The sequence below is a fragment of the Anas platyrhynchos genome, chromosome 9, assembly GCF_047663525.1.
Source record: "Anas platyrhynchos isolate ZD024472 breed Pekin duck chromosome 9, IASCAAS_PekinDuck_T2T, whole genome shotgun sequence".
Taxonomy (NCBI): Eukaryota; Metazoa; Chordata; class Aves; order Anseriformes; family Anatidae; genus Anas; species Anas platyrhynchos.
This window is the reverse complement of record NC_092595.1, coordinates 1,561,485-1,581,464: the sequence shown is the minus strand read 5'-3', so window position 1 is coordinate 1,581,464 and position 19,980 is coordinate 1,561,485. Positions and strand designations below refer to the sequence as shown.

At 47.2% G+C, this 19,980-nt stretch overlaps 1 protein-coding gene across 3 annotated transcripts; it reads left to right on the top strand.

Moving 5' to 3' along the window:
* Positions 1-7,336: 7,336 nt before the first annotated feature.
* On the top strand, positions 7,337-19,626 carry CCNL1 (cyclin L1). Of its 3 annotated transcripts, XM_027464006.3 has the most exons (11): positions 7,436-8,011; positions 8,213-8,287; positions 8,423-8,532; positions 14,636-14,756; positions 15,169-15,233; positions 16,580-16,679; positions 16,810-16,914; positions 17,190-17,331; positions 18,272-18,383; positions 18,538-18,636; positions 18,833-19,626. In XM_027464006.3, the coding sequence occupies exons 1-11, from the start codon at positions 7,682-7,684 to the stop codon at positions 19,179-19,181; spliced, it is 1,608 nt and encodes a 535-aa protein (XP_027319807.1). In that variant the 5' UTR covers positions 7,436-7,681; the 3' UTR covers positions 19,182-19,626. The 3 variants fall into 3 exon arrangements, with proteins under 3 accessions (XP_071898384.1, XP_071898383.1, XP_027319807.1); XM_072042283.1 differs by lacking the exons at positions 16,810-16,914; positions 17,190-17,331; positions 18,272-18,383; positions 18,538-18,636; positions 18,833-19,626 and adding an exon at positions 15,453-15,466 and having other exon boundaries at positions 7,337-8,011; XM_072042282.1 differs by lacking the exons at positions 16,580-16,679; positions 16,810-16,914; positions 17,190-17,331; ... (1 more) ...; positions 18,538-18,636; positions 18,833-19,626 and adding an exon at positions 15,453-16,457 and having other exon boundaries at positions 7,350-8,011.
* The last annotated feature ends 354 nt before the right edge of the window (positions 19,627-19,980 follow it).

Below are 19,980 nucleotides of genomic sequence, written 5' to 3'. Positions count from 1 at the left end.
AAAAGAGTAAATGTTGGCTGGGGAGAAATGTTTGTCCTGTGCAAAGTTATTCCAGCCGGAGTTCATCAATAGCTTGGTAAACACCTTGCAGCCCTCCAGATACTTTTTTTGGCCAAACAAAAAGCAGCAAATCGAATAGAAGCTGAGTACCCAGAACTATTTTTGCAAACTGTTTCAGCTGTGTTGAGTGCATCACATCTGGCCGTATCCTGGTCCATTTAATCGCTAATGAGAACGCATGTGAAAAACAGTCGCCTCTTCAAAAAGCTGGGCTCTGCTTTCGGGCTTCCCTTCCTGCTCCCTGTTAGCTCTCCCCATTCACAGCAATTCACTTTCTCGCCGGCAGCCCCCCGCTGCTCGGATTGTCTTTGACAAGGGCACTGCAGCGGGGGTGGGGAAGGATGATGGAAAACATTATGATTTTATCAGCAGCCTGTTGTACATACTATTATGAAATGAGGAGTAAAACCCATGTGTAACGTATCAGGGCTGGTACTAAACTCGAAAGCCCACGAGCCTGTTAGCTGCAGGATCAATGGATCAGCGGGCTCAGCTGGGAGCCAGCTGCCCAGCATCCTGCCCCTGACAGCAACCAGGAGCAGATGGGGAGGAGGCAGAGCTGGGGTGGCCCCTCTCTGCACCATCCTCTGCCTCCTCCAGAGGTTTCAGGGCCCTCGGGCACTGGGTGCTTCTCCCAGCAGCAGGGTGTTGTGGCATTGTGGAGCCAGCCACCTCCTTGGCCCGGTGTGGCTGAATCCCACCGTTTAATTACGTGGTGTCTGGTGGGTTGGCAGCAGGAGGCACCTGAGAGCACGTCCGTACTTCGTCTGAGGTTCCTGCCTACCACGCTGAGCCCAGTGGGTACCGTGAAGGATTTTTGGGGCACGACACATGTGGGTCAGCACACGGCAGGGCTGAGGATCTTTAGGATGGATGTGAATATTTAGGAGGTGTCACCAAAAAAAAAACATTGCAGAGTGGTCAGCAGCACCTGGGAGCACTCAGCAGGGTGTACTGGGGAGCGTCTGCTGGTGCAGGAGCCGGGTGGTGGCTCGGGGCTCCACGTGGGCTCCACCACCAGCAAACAACAGGAAAAGTCCCCCAGAAGCACAAAGGCCTCGGGTCCCAGACACGAGTTTGCTGGGGGTGGATGCTGGCGTCAGGAAGCTGTCCCTGACCCAGGGCAGCCCTTCTGGCGGCACAGAGGCTTTCCCAAAACCCAGCACCGTGCTTGTGGGCGCCCCAGGCAGCAGCAGGAGCTGCCCTGGCTGTGCAGAGGAAGCAGGGGAGCGTGCAGCGGGGCTTTTTTGGCCGAGCCCTGCTCTGCGTGGAGCCTTGAATATGCAGCGAGTTACTTCAAAGGAGCCAGGGCCCTGGGGAGGCCTCGCTCGGCTCCGGTCCCTGCGGGGAAGGAGCAGAGACCTGGGGGAGTGGAGCCCGCGAGCCGGAGCCGACCTGCAGCTTTGAGTGATTTCTGTTAAGATCAAATGCATTAACGATGATAATTGTGGTAAACCGTGATTTTTTTATGTTTATTTTTGTAATGGTGTATGTCAGCAGCCTACGCTGATCACCTCTGTTGGTCCCATCACAGCTCCAGAGTGAAACTCTGGTGCTCTTCGAGGTAGCACGAGGGTTGTTCTGCTGCAAAATTAAGTCAGAAAGTCGTTCTTCCAGCTCGACTGATAATATTCTGTATTTGAACCTAAAAATAGGCAGGCTTAGCATCGTTTCTGCGACAGGCCATGGGATGTGTAAAACAGGGATGCTTCCTTGTCGTGATTTAAAATTAATAATTTCATTTTTTAATCTGATATAACCCACTCTGAGTGCGGTGATGTTTGCAACCAACGCAGGATAAATTCAGGGTTTCCTTCCCCAAGTTCTCTGCTCGGCTTCCTACCCCCAAAGCAGACGATTTAAGGCTGGAGGGCCGGCACTGCAAACCTGTGCTCACTGAGCAGCCCCTGTCCACAAAACTGCTGGAGGCAGGCATGGCACGATGCTGTGATTTTCTGTTCACTTTAATGTCTGGATTTTACCTGAGGTCCCGAGGTTTGGGTTCTTTTTTGCAGTAAAGTGCTGCCTCCTGCTGGGTGAGAGGCACCGCAGTGCAGCTTTTCCTCCGCAATAATAAAGCGGTTTTCACTTGAAGCTTAGGAGAGAGCATTGCAGAGGACACGAATGTTCAGGGTCTCCCTTGTTCCTACCCCACTGGTGCTGGGAATAGCGTGGGGTGTCGGTGTCTCAGCTTTCTCAGTGCTATGGGGCCAGGCAGCCTGTGCATGGTAGGCTCTTTGGGGTGTAAATGGCCTGCGGCCTGTCAGGGCTGAAATCTGTCTGTATTTAATGCCGCTGGTGGTTCCATCAGTAAAACAGGCTCTCGCCCAGGTACTGCAGGTTTAATTTCCTCTCCCTTTGGTGACGCAGCAGCAGCCACCTCCTGCTCTGCTGCAGCACGGCCTCAGCCCACTGGATGGCACACGGCCCCTGCCAAAAGCCCAGAAACGCAGAGCTTGTTATAGACAGCAAAGGGAAGGCAGCTCGTGCTCACAGCTAACATCACGGGAGGCACTGAAGGTTGTCTAATAACCATTAGCGAGCTGTGTTATTAAGGTCTCGTTCATGTGCTGAGACCATGAGCTACAGCACGCGCTCTCCCATAGCTCAGACCATGAACCACCATGACCAGCAAGCAGCATATTTAATGTTTTCACATTCAAGGTGTCTTTCTGATGAAGTTGGCGCTTTACCCAGCGTTTTCTTTTGGTAACACCCCATATATATTCTCGGCAGCAGTGCTGTTCTGCCTAAAGCAGAATCCACGGGATTTCACCCACTGCTGCCATCAGTGCGCAATGTGCCAGGGGCCCAGAGCTTCCCTGAAATGCTGGAAGGGAAATAAAGATCCCTGGTGAAGGAGCAGAGGTGAGGAGGCAAGGACCTGATGAACCTGCTTGTTCAAATCTTTTTCTAAAGGAAGAGGGAAAAAAAAAAAAGTGTAAACCACTTCATTTAAGGTTAATTGGATGCTCCAAAATGCTCCGAAGGCAGACAGAGCTGAATACAGTTTGCTGAATGCACACATGCAAATGGGCACGGCGGTGAAAGATTTGCCTGCTATTTACATGAGACGAGGCCTTTCGGTACCGACTTTATTTGCCTGTAGGGGAAACACCTGCCTAAACCGATGGCGAGGGGGCATTTTCTCGATGGCACAGCTGCTGCTAGCGGGTGGCGCTTCAGGAGATGGCCAGCCCGGCGCAGGATGTGGTTCTGTGCGTCTCCGGAGCTGCAGCACGGAGCTCTGCGGGCTGAACGTGCTCGGCCTTGGCCTCCCCTGCCCCAGGAGCCCGGCTGCGGGGTTCTGGTACTGGTGGTGATGTTTGGGGTGTGTGGGAACACCGCCCGTCCCGCTGGGCTCAGCCTGCCCGGGGTAAGGGCAGCACACGAGATTTAAGGTTTTGCAGGCTGCCGGTGTCCCAGCCAGAAGGAACAGCAGCTGAGGTTGGGCTTGGAGCAGCACACGGTGTCTCCACGTGCTGGCACAATCCTCAGTGTCCCAGGCTGTGTGCGCATCGCCCCTGCTCTGAGAGAACAGGATAAGCCCTCCCCGGGCACGCTGCTCTTCCCTTCGCTGTCCTTTAAAGCTGCAGACTCATGATGCAACCCCTAAAAATAATTTAGGCCTGTCCCTCTAGTGACAAATCTCCTCCTGGATGAACCAGAGCTAAATCTGTCCTGCTGATGTCTGCCTGCCCGGACACAGCCTGTTCCTTTCCACCCCTCCGGCTGCCTGCTTCTGCTGGCTCTGTGCTAGTGACCCCAGTGGGATTTTTTCCAGGCTAACGCCCTGACCCTTCGCCATCAGCTCAAAAAATGAGTGAGAGACACGTGCTAAAATTAGTACCCCGATGCTGCACTGCCTGATGACAGAATCTATGAAGCACTTTTACACAAACGCAGCATTAGGGAGAGAACAGAAGGCAGGAAATATTATAGCTGGAGTGTAAAGCTTGAAGACTTTGGCATTTTAGATGATAAGAGTTGAGGAAAATAAAAATAAAAATAAATAAATAAATAAATAAATACAAAGGTTTATTTTTACACAGGGGTGATATCTGAATCTCTTCTTGATAAAGACTTTAAGCCAGTCACCGGCAGTAGCTCCACTGGCAAGAAATGAGTAATGCCAGGAGGAATGCCACTGAAACCAACTGAATGAGAGTTTTAGGGAGTGGAAGGTAATGAATCAGTTAACGTGAAACAGAGAAACCCTGAAATAAGAGGCGGTGTTCATAATGACGCTTCCGCTTTCACACCACGTTATTCACAGTAAGATCTGCAGGCTGTAACTTATGCTCCTGAATTCCTCTTTTCTCTTTCAAAACGAGTGAGTAAGGGTTTAAAGAAATCACCCCCTAGGAAGCATTTCAAATAATCTTTAATTTCTCTGGGCTGTTAATTTGGAGTCCAGGTGTACTGTATAAGTACCTAGCATTCTTCTTGAAGTCGTGATTTGGCAGAGTGAAGTGTTGTTTCTCCAGCACTGCCAGGTTTTGTGGTGCCAAGCTCTTTCACATTTAATCCACAATGGAAGTGTACGCACACTCAGAAGTCCTATTAGAGATGACATGAAGAACAGAAGCCAGTCTCCTAAAATATTTTGTTAAAAAAAAAAAAAAGACTTCCCAAGATCTCCGAAGTAAAGATCTCTACAGCCAGCAGCAGGGAAGAGGGAAGGAGCACTGTGGGGTGAAGCACAAGGGGGCAAAGGGGAGCGGGATGGACACCATGGACTGGGAGACGCGATGCCCTGCCGCATCAAGCCCCACGTAGCCACCACTCAGACGAGCCGGGGACTGGTCCCTCTGTCACAATTGTGTTGGCTGGAGGCACAACGGCACTGATGCCAGATCTGTTTGGGCACCAGCGTTGCCAATGCTGTGCGTGATTGTAGCCGGTGACGTGTGAACATCTGAAACCAAAGGCTGGCCTTTTGGTGTCCTCTTTGTGCCAGTAGCTGTCTGCACGCAGAGGGTTTAAAGAAAGAGCTTACGAGTACAGCTCCGGGCCAAAGGGCACAGAATTCGGTTCGCTAACGTGCTGACTTCCATGATTCAACCAGCAATTATTCATCGCCATCACTTTCCGGCAGTGTATTGGTTCCTGGCAACGAGACACAAAGTTATTAAAATGGCTTTGTTAACAGGCTCAGGCTGCCTACAGTGCGCATGTAGGTGTGGTGCTACAGCACGGAGGCCACAGGGACTCCACCTCCTGTGTTACGAAACACAGCCTTAATGCAACCCCACCTTACCGGCCAAAGACATCGAGTACCGGCTCACCAGCTCCTGCGGACTGTTCCTTTTTTTATTTTTTTATTTTTTTTTTTAAACTTGCTACAGCAAAACTTCCTGGCATTGCTAAAACTTCCAATTGCACAACGGCTGTGCGGACAACACATTGCTCAACTCTACTGACTTAAAAAAAAATATTTGCACAAAAAAAAAAAAAAAAAGGACAAGAATTGTTAAGAATGGTACAAGCAAAATGAGCCTGTGAAAGAAAGAAAATGAAAGAAAATACGTGCTGGTTTTTCAACCACCGAAGCGCAACTGGAAAACTGGAGCAGATAAAAACCAATACACCATGGGTGTGTGCATGAGCAGGGGAAAGGAACAAAAAAAAAAAAAAAAAAAAAAGCAGGCAAATTCCACTGCAATGAGTGACACCTGCTGCTTGCATGACTCTTGTTTTTCCTTCTTTCCAGACTTTTTGGCACGTATCTCTAACTGCTTTGAAAACGGAAAGAGCCGCTCACCTCCTGCAAACACCCATCAACCTGGGTATTCTCACCTTCAGAACCTGAGGGCTAGAGAACTGAAACAACTGTGGTAATTTTTCCCCAGCTCTGTTTTTTATTATTCCTTTGATCTTTAGCACTTTCAATGTTGTGTAAATTGTTTTTGCCATTGCAGAGACACTTAGCACTAGCATTGTGTGTGCACTGCACAGCCAAGGGAAGTCCAGTGCACCACAGAGGGAGGGTTCTAAAAGACCAGTGATCTTCCAGAAGTGGTGGTGGGCTTTTCGATTCTCTGTATTTGTGTTTTTTATTTCTTAGTGATTGTATGAGCACACGGCTACAGGGAGGGAAGTTGTGAAAGGCACAGGAAGCTTGGGTGGGCACGCCAACCCTCCCAGCTCCTACAACCCCTGCTGAGCCACAAAGCCCAGCACCTCCCAGGACTGGAGAAAAACAGAAAAGCAATTGAAAGTTTGTGAAGAGGCACTGTTTTGGTAATAGCTACAGACTGGCCTTCGCAGCCCAAACTAGGAAGGGAAAGGAAGGTTTACAGACAAACGTTGGACTGTGGACTTGGTGATCTCCACGGGGCTTGTCATGCTTGGTGTTTGCCCGGCCGCCCTGCCCCACCCGCACACTCAGCACCCGCTGCCCCTCGGCCATGGGGCCGGGCACAGCACCCACGGCTCCTTCCTCCCAGGACAGGCCCAGCAGCCATCTCTTGTCACCGACCAAAACCTGGGATCTGTGTTTCTCCACAAATTCCTTCCTATCTCAGGTTTTGTCAGCGTAACAGACCCCAGCAGCAGAGAACTGCTCTGGCTCTGCGCAGTTAGGGGCTATACGGTAACCTGGCCCTACTTTTTGGGATTTGGGCAAACTTGTGCTTCCCCAAGCCCTCTGCTCCTGTCAGGTTTGCTCTTCCTCAATAACCAGTGAGGAAAAACCATCTTTGCAGAGCACTCTGCCTCTCCCACAAGGTCACAGCGGTGCTGGTGAGCACACCTGACAGACACAGCCCACAGAGAGGCACCAAATTACTGTGGGTAGCTGTTAGGCGGTGCATTTTGGGGACCTGGGGCTTGTTGTGTGGGGATATCCCCGCTGGGGCACCGCTGGGGCCCCTTGTCCCGCTCCACAACCCACAGGAGGTCGGTGAGGAGCTGTGGGGGGACGGGTGGGGTGAGCTGGTGAACCGGCAGCGGGGCTGTGGGAGGGGGCTGCGGTGTGATGTGGTGCTTTGTGTGAAATACATGACATGGCCGTGCTGTGCTGTGCTGTACCGGGCCGTGCCTGCCCTCAGAGCCGGGCGGGGACCCCGGGGCCAGCCGAGGACACGGCCCCACAGCGGCCGCTCCCTGCCCCGCACACAACATGGCGGCCGGCTGCCGGCACAGGGAGCTGCCAATCACCCGCAGGGAGCCAATCAGGTTGCGAAGCTGCCCGCTGAGGGGCGGGGCCTCCCTGGCCGTTGGCGTCTCCTTGCGGGCGGGTAGTCCCGGCCGGGCGCGCGGCCGCGGAAGGATACGGGCGGGCAGGCGGGCGCGGCGCTGCCGTTCCGAGAAGTGACGCGAACAACGGGAAGTGTCCCTCCGCCGCCCCCGCGGCGGCCCGGCCGGGAGGGGGCTGCTGAGGGGCTGCGGCCCCCGGGAGGAGCCGGGGCCCGGCTGTGCCGCGCTCTGGGGGCTTCTCTGCCGAAACGGGGCTGGGCTCTGCAAAACCCCCTCCCCTCAGGCTGTGTCAGGGCGCTGAGGCAGGACGGACTCTTTTTTCCCGGCGTGCCCCGCGCGGCGCGGCGGGGCGCTGCGTCACGGCGCGGGGCTGCGCCAGTCTCTGCGTGGCCGGCCGCGGGTGCGGACGCGCGGCGCCATCATGGCCTCCGCCGCCGCGCTCCCGGCCCCCCCCGCCGCCTCCTCCTCCTCCTCTTCCTCCTCCTCAGCCGCCCCCAATGCTGCCACAGCCGCCGCCCCGCCGGCTCCTGCTTCATCCTCCTCATCAGCTGCCGCCGCTCCGGGCATCCTGATCGGCGACCGGCTGTACTCGGAGGTGTCGCTGACCATCGACCACTCGCTGATCCCCGAGGAGCGCCTGTCGCCGACGCCGTCCATGCAGGACGGGCTGGACCTGCAGTGCGAGACCGACCTGCGCATCCTGGGCTGCGAGCTCATCCAGGCGGCCGGCATCCTCCTCCGCCTGCCGCAGGTCTGGGGGGGGGCTGAGCCGGGCCGGGCTGTGGGGGGGGGGGGGCGGCCGCCATTGTGGTGAGGCGGGGCGGGGCGGGGGGGGGGCGGCGGGAGCACGGCACAAAATGGCGGCCGGGCGGGCTGAGGCGGCGCTGCCTCAGGGCCTGCTGCCCTCACCCCCCGCCTGCTGCCCTCACCCACCGCCGCTCCCTCTCCGCAGGTGGCCATGGCGACGGGGCAGGTGCTGTTCCACCGCTTCTTCTACTCCAAGTCCTTCGTCAAGCACAGCTTCGAGGTGAGCGCGGCGCCGCGCCGCTCCCCGCGGGCCTCCGGGCCGCGCTTCTCCTTCATTATACGCTATTAATCCTTACCTAGCCTTAATTCTTTCGTCACCACCTAAGTAACCCGGTGGAAATGGGCTTCCTTTCAGATTGTTGCCATGGCCTGTATCAATCTTGCGTCCAAAATCGAGGAGGCGCCCCGGCGGATAAGGGATGTGATCAATGTGTTCCACCACTTGCGTCAGCTCAGAGCAAAAAGGTAAGGGTGGTTTCCTTCTCGGCACCAGCACCTTCTGTCACTAACGTGAAGCTGCAGTTCTCGATTCACAGTATTTTTCCAGGCTAAGTTCAACGACCTAAAATTGAGAAAGGAGCGCGCGTTGCCTGCTATGTAGGCAGTACAGCTCAGTGCTGACCTCTTCGAATGTTACTTTTGACTGTTTGGTAGACTCTTTCATTATTTATTTAGCTACAATTCTTTTGAGTCTTGGTTGTAGTTTTAGGTCCGTGATTTGTAGTTTTAGGTACACCACTAATTGATTTTTTTGGTGCCTTGCAGTTCTTGAAAGGTAGTGCTAGATATGATGAGCTAATTTGCTGCGTGTTCTCTAGGCTTTTAACAATGTTCAGCAGTCCTAATGCTTTTATGATAGCATGTGCCCACCCAAATGGGGTTATAGTGGCAATAAAGCACCAGTTTACAAAAGATGAAAGCTGAACCTCTGCCAGCAATAGCAGTATTGCTTTTTAGAAGTAGCGGTTTTAGAATCTGAAGAAAGTCTGGTCTGGCCTACAGTGTTTACAGCTTTAATGACACGACTTCAACAAGGAATGTGTAATTGAGCCTTGGAAGCTGAATGAAGGCATCTTTAATTGTGAAAAGTGAGACTTCTGTTTCTTATGGCACTGTGTGTTTGTGTCAGTCAGTGAAGTGGGAATGTGAGCTCACCTGATCTGTGTGCAGATCCGGGTAATGTGTGTGCTCTAGTTGTAGAGCTGTTCTCAGCTGCAAGTGCCTGATGCTGCTTTTTTGCGTGTGAAGTGATGGATGTTCTCATGTGGAAAGCAAATTAACACGGTGTGTTGGAGGGAGTGAGGAATGGCTGAAAGGAAGGAGTTACTGTTAAACATCAGATTTCTTTAAGTCTGTGGTGCAGCAGTGTTATAGACGGGTTGGAGACTTCAGCTGTGGTGAAACAGCTTTACTTTCAGTATCTGATTGCTTAGAACTTGGGGTAATCTATAGTTCTAGAGAAGTGGTTGTTTTCAACTAGATCTTTAAATTCCCGCTTTCTTGCTTGCTCAGTATCGTTAACAGGAGCTCAAACTGAGTTGTGTTAACTTTTCAAAGTAGAGTAGAAATCCCGTAGGGAAGCCAGCTGTTCCTCAGCACGTTTATTCTGGTTGTGCTTCTGTGGCATCTAAAATGTCGGCTTTTACTGTCTCATGCTAAGTTCTGCTAGTTAGCTTCAGATAAAAGAAGAATGGGCTAGTGTTACACAATGAAAGGAACTTAGTTTTTTTGGGTTGTTTTTCTTTGCTTTTCCTTTGAAGCTGTTGGCCCTGAGAGAGGGTTTTTTTGAAGTTACACTGAAGGTGACTTCTGTAGTATTGCTTCTTAACCACAGTTGGGAGAAAGGAGTCTGGTTATTGGATTATTGAAGCTGGTTCAGAGATTCGTAATGTTTTGGCTTTGATCCAGACGTTGAAGGTTAATTAATCATATGCAATGCTTTTCTTTGCAAGGAGAACACAAATTAGTCGTTTCTTTGTGCCATGCAAAGGATCAGAGAAACTGAACTTAACCTGTGAACTTAAATCTTTCCAGCTAGCCTGTTCCAAATCAGAATGTCACTTATGCATGTTACATGGTGTCTAAAACGCATCATGTCGAGAGAAATCGTGCACTTCTACCCATTATTTTCTGGAGAAATGGGTATTGTTGCTCTGAGATTCTGAGTGAATCTGCATGAAATTAATCTAAAGATGTGGAAGCCTGACATTCAGGCTTGCTTTTCTTTTTTTTACAAGCAGGATGTAAACGTTTTTCTGTACTTTTTACAAGATTACAATCACATAATCTGTACACGTTATTAACTTCAACTCTTTTTTCCCTTGCAACCGACTATACAGCGACCAGCTACATTTACCAAAGCCTGGGTGATGTGGAGTGGTACATAAAGATGAAGCTGTCGTCATGGCAACAGTGAGTGAAGTATCGAAAATCCCCAAGGAGAAGCCAGTGCTCTGAGAATAGGTCACTGGAATCGGGGGACAAACAGGTTGGCCGCTGGTGAACCATTTGGAAGAACTCCTGTATCTTGTTATAAGCTTTTTTCTTTGCTGTCCAGGTTTTTAGAATACTAGCTTAATCCTCTTTTATCTGAAGCTAACACTTAGGCCGTAGTTAGTTTCTCACACACAACCCAGACCTGAAATGAAGTTAGGCTGCTGTACTTTTTTTTTTTTTTTTTTGCTTCTAGTCTAGTATTTCTGTTAACTGAAGCTCTTAACCCCACACGTGAAGGTTGAGTAGTCTGAGTGGGCTTGCTTTCTTAAACAATTTTGGTTTCTTGGTTCCACTTTCTGGATCTGTATAATTGTAGCTTGAATCCGTAGTAAAACTTGCCTTCACAAAGGTACAGAAGTCTTACATTTGTAAAGTTTTTTTATATAAATGATGATGTAAGTGCTCCCTTACATGTGTGTGTTTGCAGAATGGGAATTGCATTGGAATTTCCTTTTTGTAAGTCTTGTAGTCAACGGAGTTGCTATTAGGTGGTATTTCTAATACTGAGAAATAAGAAAAAGCTTTAAAAGAAGTGTTTTGGACAAGCACGTTTTCTTTGGAATCTTTCACAAGCATATGTCATGTAGTATTGCATGTGAAATGTTTGTGTGCATGAAGAAAAGCTCGTATTATGAAAACACTGCTTTTACAAATGTGTGCTGAAACGTCTGTTCTGAGCCAAGTACAACTGATGTTTAACATGCAGAATGTAGTTTGAAGTTGATTTTATTTATCTTAAATGTGCCTGGAAGCTGCAGAAAGGCCTCGCGAGGCTTCAACCAAATGTGACTCCTGTCATCTGTGACCTTCCAAGCATTGGTCTGAGGCTTACTCAGCCCTTCTGCACCTCTGCTGCAGCGGTCAGGTTTATACACTTACGTTGAAGTGGCCTGCATTAATTCACAAAATTTAGTGTTCTTAACTGGTCTATAAATGCACAGTGCTTGTATTTATGGTGTTGGAGACAAACGTAGAACCTTACTTCTTTTCACATTGAGTGGCATAAGAGCTCTGTCTGGTCATTGAAGCGAGATGCTGACGTTACGCTGCGCTTACCAGAAGTACGTGTTGCACTTTAAACAAAACCACACGCAGGGTACTTTTCCTCCGACACATTAGATGTTCCAAAGACGTGCAATTTTAATATTGCATCTAACGAAGCTGTGGTTGTGTCAAGAGCACAGATCTTGTTTGTCAGAGGGATTAAAAAAAGGATATTTATAATTCTGTTGCAAACACGTTATGGTCTGTTTACCTTCTGGGTTGTTGTGCTGTCTCTAAATGCAGATGAAGTTTTGTGACTGGAGGGGCTCATCAGAACGGGCGATGTGCTCTCTATAAGGTCTCATCTGGAGCACTAGTGCTCGTTTATAAGAAAATGTAGGCATTTGTAATAATTTGTAATAGTGCCTTGCTATGTAGGGGGCTTGAAGCTTATATTTCATATATAAGCTTATAAAGTAATGTTCCCTGCCTTGTTACCTGGACCTAAAAACAATTCCTGCTTGGACTGAGACCTAAGTGCAGCAAATACAGCAGCAAAGTTCCTCCTACTGCCCTTCTGAGTAGGAAGGCTCAGGAGATTTTCTCTTAGAAACGTCTGAATACTTGTGATCTGAACCTGAAACTTGTGAATAACTGCACATCCCAGCACGTGGGAGTTGATGGCAGCAGTGCCGAACTGACCAACCTGTTTCAGGGGGGAACTTCCCGTGTGCTAATAACAAGGTGCAGTGAAGTCTAACATTTGTAAATTTGCTGAAGTAGATAAAAGGCCACAACTGTCTTCCTGTTTCTGGAAGTACCGTCAGATAAACTGATGTTACCTTCATGGCTTCTGTGGTAGGTTTCTAGAACTTGTGTGTCATAGGTGGCCAAGGTAACTCAAGACAACAGAGTGAAGCACACTTCCAAGTGTCTGTTAATTGTGAGTTTCCCTCATTTAGCTGTTGAGCATGTGTGAGCAGTTTGTAGTGATCCTCTTGCCATGTAGGATTGTGAAAACTTCAGGTGAAGTAAGGCTTACAGCCTTTCCTGTTGTACTTCTAGCTGGCTTGTTGTTTTCATGGTAATGACTTCCTTAAAGAGCTGTCAGAGCATGGAAAGCCCTGTGAAGGGTCGTGAGCCTGCTGCAGGTGGTTGAGTGATCCCACCTGGTCATGCTGTCTCACTTGTGACCTTAAATCCTAGCTGCTCTGGCTGTTTGATGTGAGGTGGATGCCTCTGAAGTGTGGTGCTAACGAGCTAAGATGAGCCTGGATGCCTAAACTTAGGTTCCTGCTCTCACTTATGACTCGCAGACCCTGTTATGCTGGTGATGGCTAGATAAAATTGTGTGAAGAAATGCTATTTAAAACTTGGTGTTGTTAGGTGAAAGCAGTTGGAAGTGAATCAGTTTCACTGTTTTGAAGAACTTAAGGTGGTTCTCTGAAGCAGCCTCCTACCCCAGAGCTTTAAGTTCAGACTACTCTGATGAGTAAAATAATACCGTAACTTCTCTGGAGAAGTAGCCACGTTCAACTTCAAGTCTATTCTCCAGTTACTTTCTGAGAAACTACGTGTTTTGACTGGGTCATGTTTAAAATAGCTGTAATCACAAGCCATGTAAACTTGCTGTGATGAAAGTCGCACTGAATGAATGAGAGAAGTGACTTCTGTGTAACAGAGAGCCCTGAGACAAGTGGTGTGGCTCCTGTTGAGCTGCGGGCCCTTCCTGGCACCATGAAGCTGCAGGAGTTGATTTCAGATGTCCTGGGAGTTGTTCCTCTTCCCCTTTGGGGAGAGCTGGGGGGAGCTCCTGCTTCCTTTAACCAGTGGTGATCAGCATCCCTCCAGGTGACTGCAGAAACCTTGCCTAGTGTAAATTGTGGGTTACTGCAGCCAGGGAGTCCTTCAGTCAGCCTTGTGATTCAGCTGACCATTTCTTCCTGGGATGGGAACATGGAAGGGTTTTTGAGCATTCCTTGTGCTCTGACCTGTCAGGGAGAAGAAATGTGACCAAGGTGTGGTACGTGCATTGGGTCCAAAAAGACAACTTAGCAGTGAAACACTTTGTCTGATAAAATAGGCACTATATTTGACACCCACTTTGTGTTACTGTTTTCTGTTCAAGATCATGTAAAATAAATTTGTCACCAGTGTTTGGAATGAACGAGGCTTATGGTGTAAACAGGTTGGGGTTTATTAGAGCGTAACTAGTTGCACAAATACTGTTCTGCACTGGAAAGCACAGAGAATCTGTAAGGTGTAGTAAGACGGGGCAATGGTTGAGCTTTCTTTGAGGAGTTGGGAAGGTGAACCCTCAGCACAGACTAAGGAAAGAAAACAAGTTGAGATATGGTGCTTGTGCATAAACCATACGGCAAGTTACTTCAGCTGCAGTTAAAAAAATGCCTTGTTCAGTTTTTGGATTTGGGAGGAATGAGGAGTTTACTTGCTAGTGCTAGACTTAGGAGTTTTTGTCAAATGAGTGATTGGTTTACAGATGCACATACTGATCAGTGGATGCAGTATGCAGAGCCACAGGCACACCTTAGAGTTTAAATTCATTGTTTTACAGGCTTTTTGTACGTTGCAGTAGCAGGGCTGTCTCCTCTCAAGATCTGAATAATTCTGACTTGTGGTGCATAGGAAACTGCAGTTTGAACAGCACAAGCCTGCCACTTTAATGTCAGTAAAACTGTTCAGAAAGCTCTTCTAGCTTGTTTTGCTTTGAAGTCCTGCCTAGCTAAGGTAGTTGCCTCACGCTCCTTCCCCCATCGCTATCAAGAAGTAAAAAGGCTCCCTGAGATCCTCACCGTAAAGGTCGCTTCCGTCCCAGCACCTGGACCGACGTAGTTTGCATACACAGTAGGACAAGTTGGTTTTTATTTTAGCCATCTAATCAGAAGCAGTCAATTGCAGAAACTAAACTAGTTTATCTAAACTTGGACAGCACAAGATTAATGCTTAAACTTGCTTGCAGGAGTTGAAAACCGGATTCTGTTGCCATTAGTTGGTTGGAAGGGAAAACAGAGATGCACTATTTTTGGATATGCAAAACAGTTTTGATTTTATTTCTTGCAAACTATAGGACTCCAAGCCCCCTGATACTTGATCAGAACTACATAAACACCAAAAATCAAGTAATCAAAGCAGAAAGGAGGGTACTGAAGGAGTTGGGATTTTGTGTTCATGTCAAGCATCCGCATAAGGTGAGTCATCAAAAATAATGCAATTGTAAATGTTATTCTACCTTGAAGGCAGCCCTGTGAGCTGTGTGTGGGACAAAATCACGGGTGTAAAAATGATCTGATTTCATTTATTTATTCCATAGTAGCCATCACGAATGTATTTGCAGGAGTGTTTGGGCTAATAGTCACATTGACTGTGGTAGAAATCGCTTCCTTGGAAAGCGTTAAAGGTGACTGTTTTTCAAAATTACAGAAAAGGAGCAAAATAGAGCATTGTCTGAACACAATGGGATGGTGTGTGGGCTTAGAGTACAGAATCGGCAAAGGAGGAGACACCATTGTTTTGGAATGCCGTTTGGTTAGCATAGTTATTTCCTTTCTGTTGCCTTATATGTTAGAACTGAGTCTCTTTTTTTCCCCCCTTTTCCCTCAGATCATTGTTATGTATTTACAAGTCTTAGAATGTGAACGTAATCAAACCCTGGTACAGACGGCCTGGTAAGTTGTTTTCCGTTCTCTTCCTAGCCAGGAAAATAGTAGCAGAAATAATAAGCCTGATGATCCATATGCAAAGCAATGAGATGTAAGTTTCTACGTTAATACGTACTTTTAAAATACTCTGGAGCTTGTTTCTGCTTACTATTTTCATGGCTTGATTTCATTCTGTAATGGAGAACTCAATTTAACTTTGTTCTTTTTTCTACTCTTTAATTAAAGGGTAGTCCATGATGGTAAGTCATAGAGCTCTGCCCTCTGCACCTCAGCCCATGACCTGGGGATGGCCTGTTTGGCTGCCCTTCTCTCCAGCCTACCCAGTGCAAGCTCTCATCCGAGATTCACTGAAGTGGTCCATATCCATCGGGCAGCATCTTCTAGTTCTGTCGGGGTGTCAAAAGGATTTGTATATTTGCTTTTAGAAGTACCTGTTAAAAATGTCTCTAAATGTGTTTATTGCCTAGCTACTGTATACTGTAGTGCATTTAAAGGGCCCGTGGACGCATTGGGTAGATTTTCTGCCAAGATAAATTCAGCTAATTTAACACTTGGCTAGACTCAAGGTTTTTGTTTTGATTTGTTTTGTTTTTTTAAAAAAATACAGTGCATGCAGCATGTTCACTTAGTATCCATGTGGGGCACTGTTCCATAGAGCCAATAATTCCTGACTGCTGTTTGTTTCTTCCCCATAGCTCAGAAATTTAGAAATTGCTGGAGGTCTCTGCTGTTTAAACATCTCTCTTGGCATTATTTCTTGGCGGTGCCACCATGCTGGAAGAAAAGTAGCGTAGTGGAGTAGTTCCAGTACTAACCTATAGGTCTTTTTCTAATGTGAAGACTTTGAGTGCAGTGAGCAAATCAGATTCTTCCCTTTCTGGATGAAGTTAATGTTAATCAAGGTACACGTAGGATTTAAATGTGATGTTCTGTGAACTTCATAGGTTGCATCTAGCCTCTGGAAAATGGTAGGTTGAAAATATCCTGTATTTTCCTGCTTGCATTTGAATTTGAAACATACTGACTTTGAAATATGAAAACATTGGTGTTTAAAGCAAATGGACAGATGAAAAGTACTTGCTAGACTGTTAACTATGGACACTTCATGGTGCAACTTGACGTAACTGGGGAGAAGGTATTAACTTGCATTGGTGTTTAGAAACAATGGCAATGGAGCAAACTTCTTTTACAGAAGGAACAAATGTAAACATCAAATGCAATAATTCTAAAGAAACTGTGTTTAATATTATAAGAGAAAAAATAATAAAGTCAATTGAGTCTCCAGAACTGTTACTCTCTAAACAAAAGGATGTAAACCTAAGATCCAACCTTGCCTACATTCCTTTTTTTAGGAATTACATGAATGACAGCCTTCGAACAAATGTGTTTGTTCGCTTTCAGCCAGAGACCATAGCATGTGCTTGCATTTATCTCGCTGCTAGAGCCCTGCAGGTACGTATTAATTTCTCTTCAGTTTGCTATGGCTTTTACCACTAGTAACTTGTTTTCAAGAAAATAGTAGTGGAAATGCTTAAAGTGTAGTCCGTAATCTCTAATTAAGGCCTTTTTAATTTGTTTTCAGATCCCACTGCCTACCCGCCCTCACTGGTTCTTGCTCTTCGGCAGTACAGAAGAGGATATCCAGGAGATCTGCTTAACTACTCTTAAGCTCTATACCAGAAAGAAGGTAACTTCATTAAATCTTCGTTTTTTTTTTTCCGGTTCAGTGTCTGTGGCTGCTTGAGTTGTCCCATAGTTGTCTGGGAGTGTTTGAGGACATGGATGTACAAACCTGCTAATCAGAACAGCTCTGCTGTGTGGCTGCTCCTCTCTGAGGCAGCGGTGAGAGCACACAACAGAAGGCAGTCACATGTCTGGGCAGATAGTTAAAAGATGTATCTTGGGGAAATGGGACAAAAACACAAATTGTGCAAGTCTCTTACCACTTTGTTATTTTAACAGCCGAATTATGAATTTCTGGATAAAGAAGTAGAAAAGAGGAAAATGGCACTACAGGAAGCTAAACTGAAGGCAAAAGGCTTAAATCCAGATGGAACTCCAGCACTCTCAACACTGGGTGGCTTTTCGCCTGCATCCAAACCATGTAAGCTTGTTCTCTGAACAGAAACTTGGGTAGTACTATTTGAGACCAGTAGTACACATGGTGTTTGGTTGTGTTTAAAAAAAAAAAGTAGGTTTGCCCTGTGTGAGCTCTTGGACAGTTAAGACTGTCACAGAAGTAAGAAGCTGGAAATTTTCTTTTTTAAAAGCAGTTATTAATAATATGAAATAGAAAATTAGGAAAAAAAAAAAAGAGGGTTTGTTCTTCCAATCCCCTGCAGTTCCACAGATGGGGCAGGGATATATTAACAACATGTTCCTTAAGGTAATCATGAAAATGCCTAGACCCAGGTTCGCTGCACATCACTGTGTTAGGAAGAGATTCTCTGGATTTAATCTGTTGCAAGGCTGTACTAGCCTTCATGATTTCTTTCATAGCAGATATTTCTGAAAAATACCTCCTTGATGTACTTCTCAACTGTTGAGTGCAGTGAAGGAGGACAACTTGTGGTCAGGAAACTGAAGGGAAATTTACATAACAGTGCTATTCCTGGCACTGCAGTGAAAAACTTCTTGTAGTGTGTATCTTGAATCAGTCAATGAATAATGCTGTCTGAACGTTATTGATACAAAGAATAGAGAACACAATGTCACAATGACAACTGGAGATGGGTATTTGTGGGCCATAAAGGCAGGCTTTATTTTGTACCATTTGAGCCCTGGTGGATCAAGTCCCAGGTGAGCCTGTTGCTTGGCTTGCAGGTCAGTGGTGTCCCTCGTGTGGGGTGTCTCACCCCGTTCAGTCAGTTGCCTTCAAACTGCCATGTGTATACCCACTGGCATCTTCCTGCTCTGTCCTCAGAGGGGAATGAAGCAGTAGCTCTGGAGTTTGTACCTTTTTGTACCCTTTCAATTTCTTGCAAATACAATGTGGTCATGACAAAGTCTCAGTAAAACACCTAATCTTGAATTTAAATTTGTAGCTTCCCCAAGAGAAGTAAAAACTGAAGAGAAGAGCCCAGTACCCTTGAATACCAAAACCATTAAAAAAGAGCCAGAAGAAAGGCAGCAGGCTTCGAAGAGCCCTTACAATGGGTAGGTGAAACATTTTTTCCTGGTTATGGAGTCTTCTGTAAAAAGGGTTTCTTCAACTGAAGTACAGTGAACTACTTTTCAGTTACTTGATGGAAATAATGAATATCTCAGAAGTGTAACCCTACTTCTCTCTTCTCTCCACCCCCACCCAAAGCATGAGGAAAGAAAGCAAGAGGAGCAGAAGCAGCAGAAGTGCCAGTCGATCCAGGTCAAGAACAAAGTCACGGTCTCGATCCCATACTCCTAGGCGGCAGTAAGTAGTGGGTTGGTTGGTTGGGGTGAGTTTTGGGGGGATGGGGTGGTTTGTTTGTTTTTTTTTAGGGGGATATTTTTGTCTAAACAAACAACAACAAAAAAACACAAGCATATTCCTCACTTCTCCCTCCCTGCTATGTGAATGAAATGTTATGTGAATGAAATGTTTTAACTTGTTACTGTTTTTCTGTAAGCTACAATAACAGGCGGAGTCTGTCTGGGACCTACAGCTCAAGATCGAGAAGCAGGTCCCGCAGCCACAGTGGCAGCCCTCGCAGACACCACAACCACGGCTCACCACATCTGAAAGCCAAGCATGGCAGGGAGGAGCTGAAGAGCACCAACAGACACGGTCACAAAAGGAAAAAATCCCGTTCGCGTTCACAGAGCAAATCCAGGGATCATTCTGACGTCGCCAAGAAACACAGGCACGAGCGGGGCCACCACAGAGACAGGCGCGAGAGGTCCCGCTCCTTTGAGAGATCCCACAAAGGCAAGCACCACAGCAGCAGTCGCTCAGGACACAGCAGGCACAGACGCTGAGGCTTGAGCCTGCGCTAGGTCCTAGCTAAGCCTGTATATATAACCCAGTAAATGGACTTGAGAACAAAGGAATCGATTAGGAATTGTTTAATTTAAGCCCGATATCTGATTTTCTAAAACACGTAGAACATTTTTTTCTTTTGGGAAAGGAACTGTTACCAACTTTTGCACATAATACCTTAGCAGTATCAAATTGATAGAAAACAATGATCAGGTGAAATTGTATGTACTAGAGTTGTGTATTGTTTATCACTATGAGAACTGGAGAGTGGATTTCTGTACAAAAGCAAAATGTACCTTATTTTTATACAAGTCAATTGCAGACACTTATATTTAAGTATAGTTATTTGTTTAAACGATGGTGGATACTTTCTTACACTGGTTTTAGTCTGCATGTGTTAAAAGATTTTTACAAGAAATAAAATATAAGGCTTTTTTTACTGCCTGTTGGGTATCAAATGTATTGAGACCACTAAAAGGAATTTTCTGAAATCTTGTACTTTGCCTGTTGGCCATCAAAGCGACACTTAAAATATTGGCGTGCTTCTGGTACAGACAAAACACCTGGATCAATTTAGAGGGAACCGGGGAGGCTCTAGGAATTCCTGTACCTCTCAGCACAGGCAGCCAGGGAGACGAATGTGCTTCTGCTGCATGCAGTAGGAACATTGAGCAGGTGTTGTCTGCTCCTTGCTTCCCCAGGGCTGGCCTGTCAGGGCTACACGTACAACACAGGACAAGAAGTCAAGGTGTTTGTGTCCCTGTCCCCTGCACTTCACTGTTCTTCCCTCATGGCTTC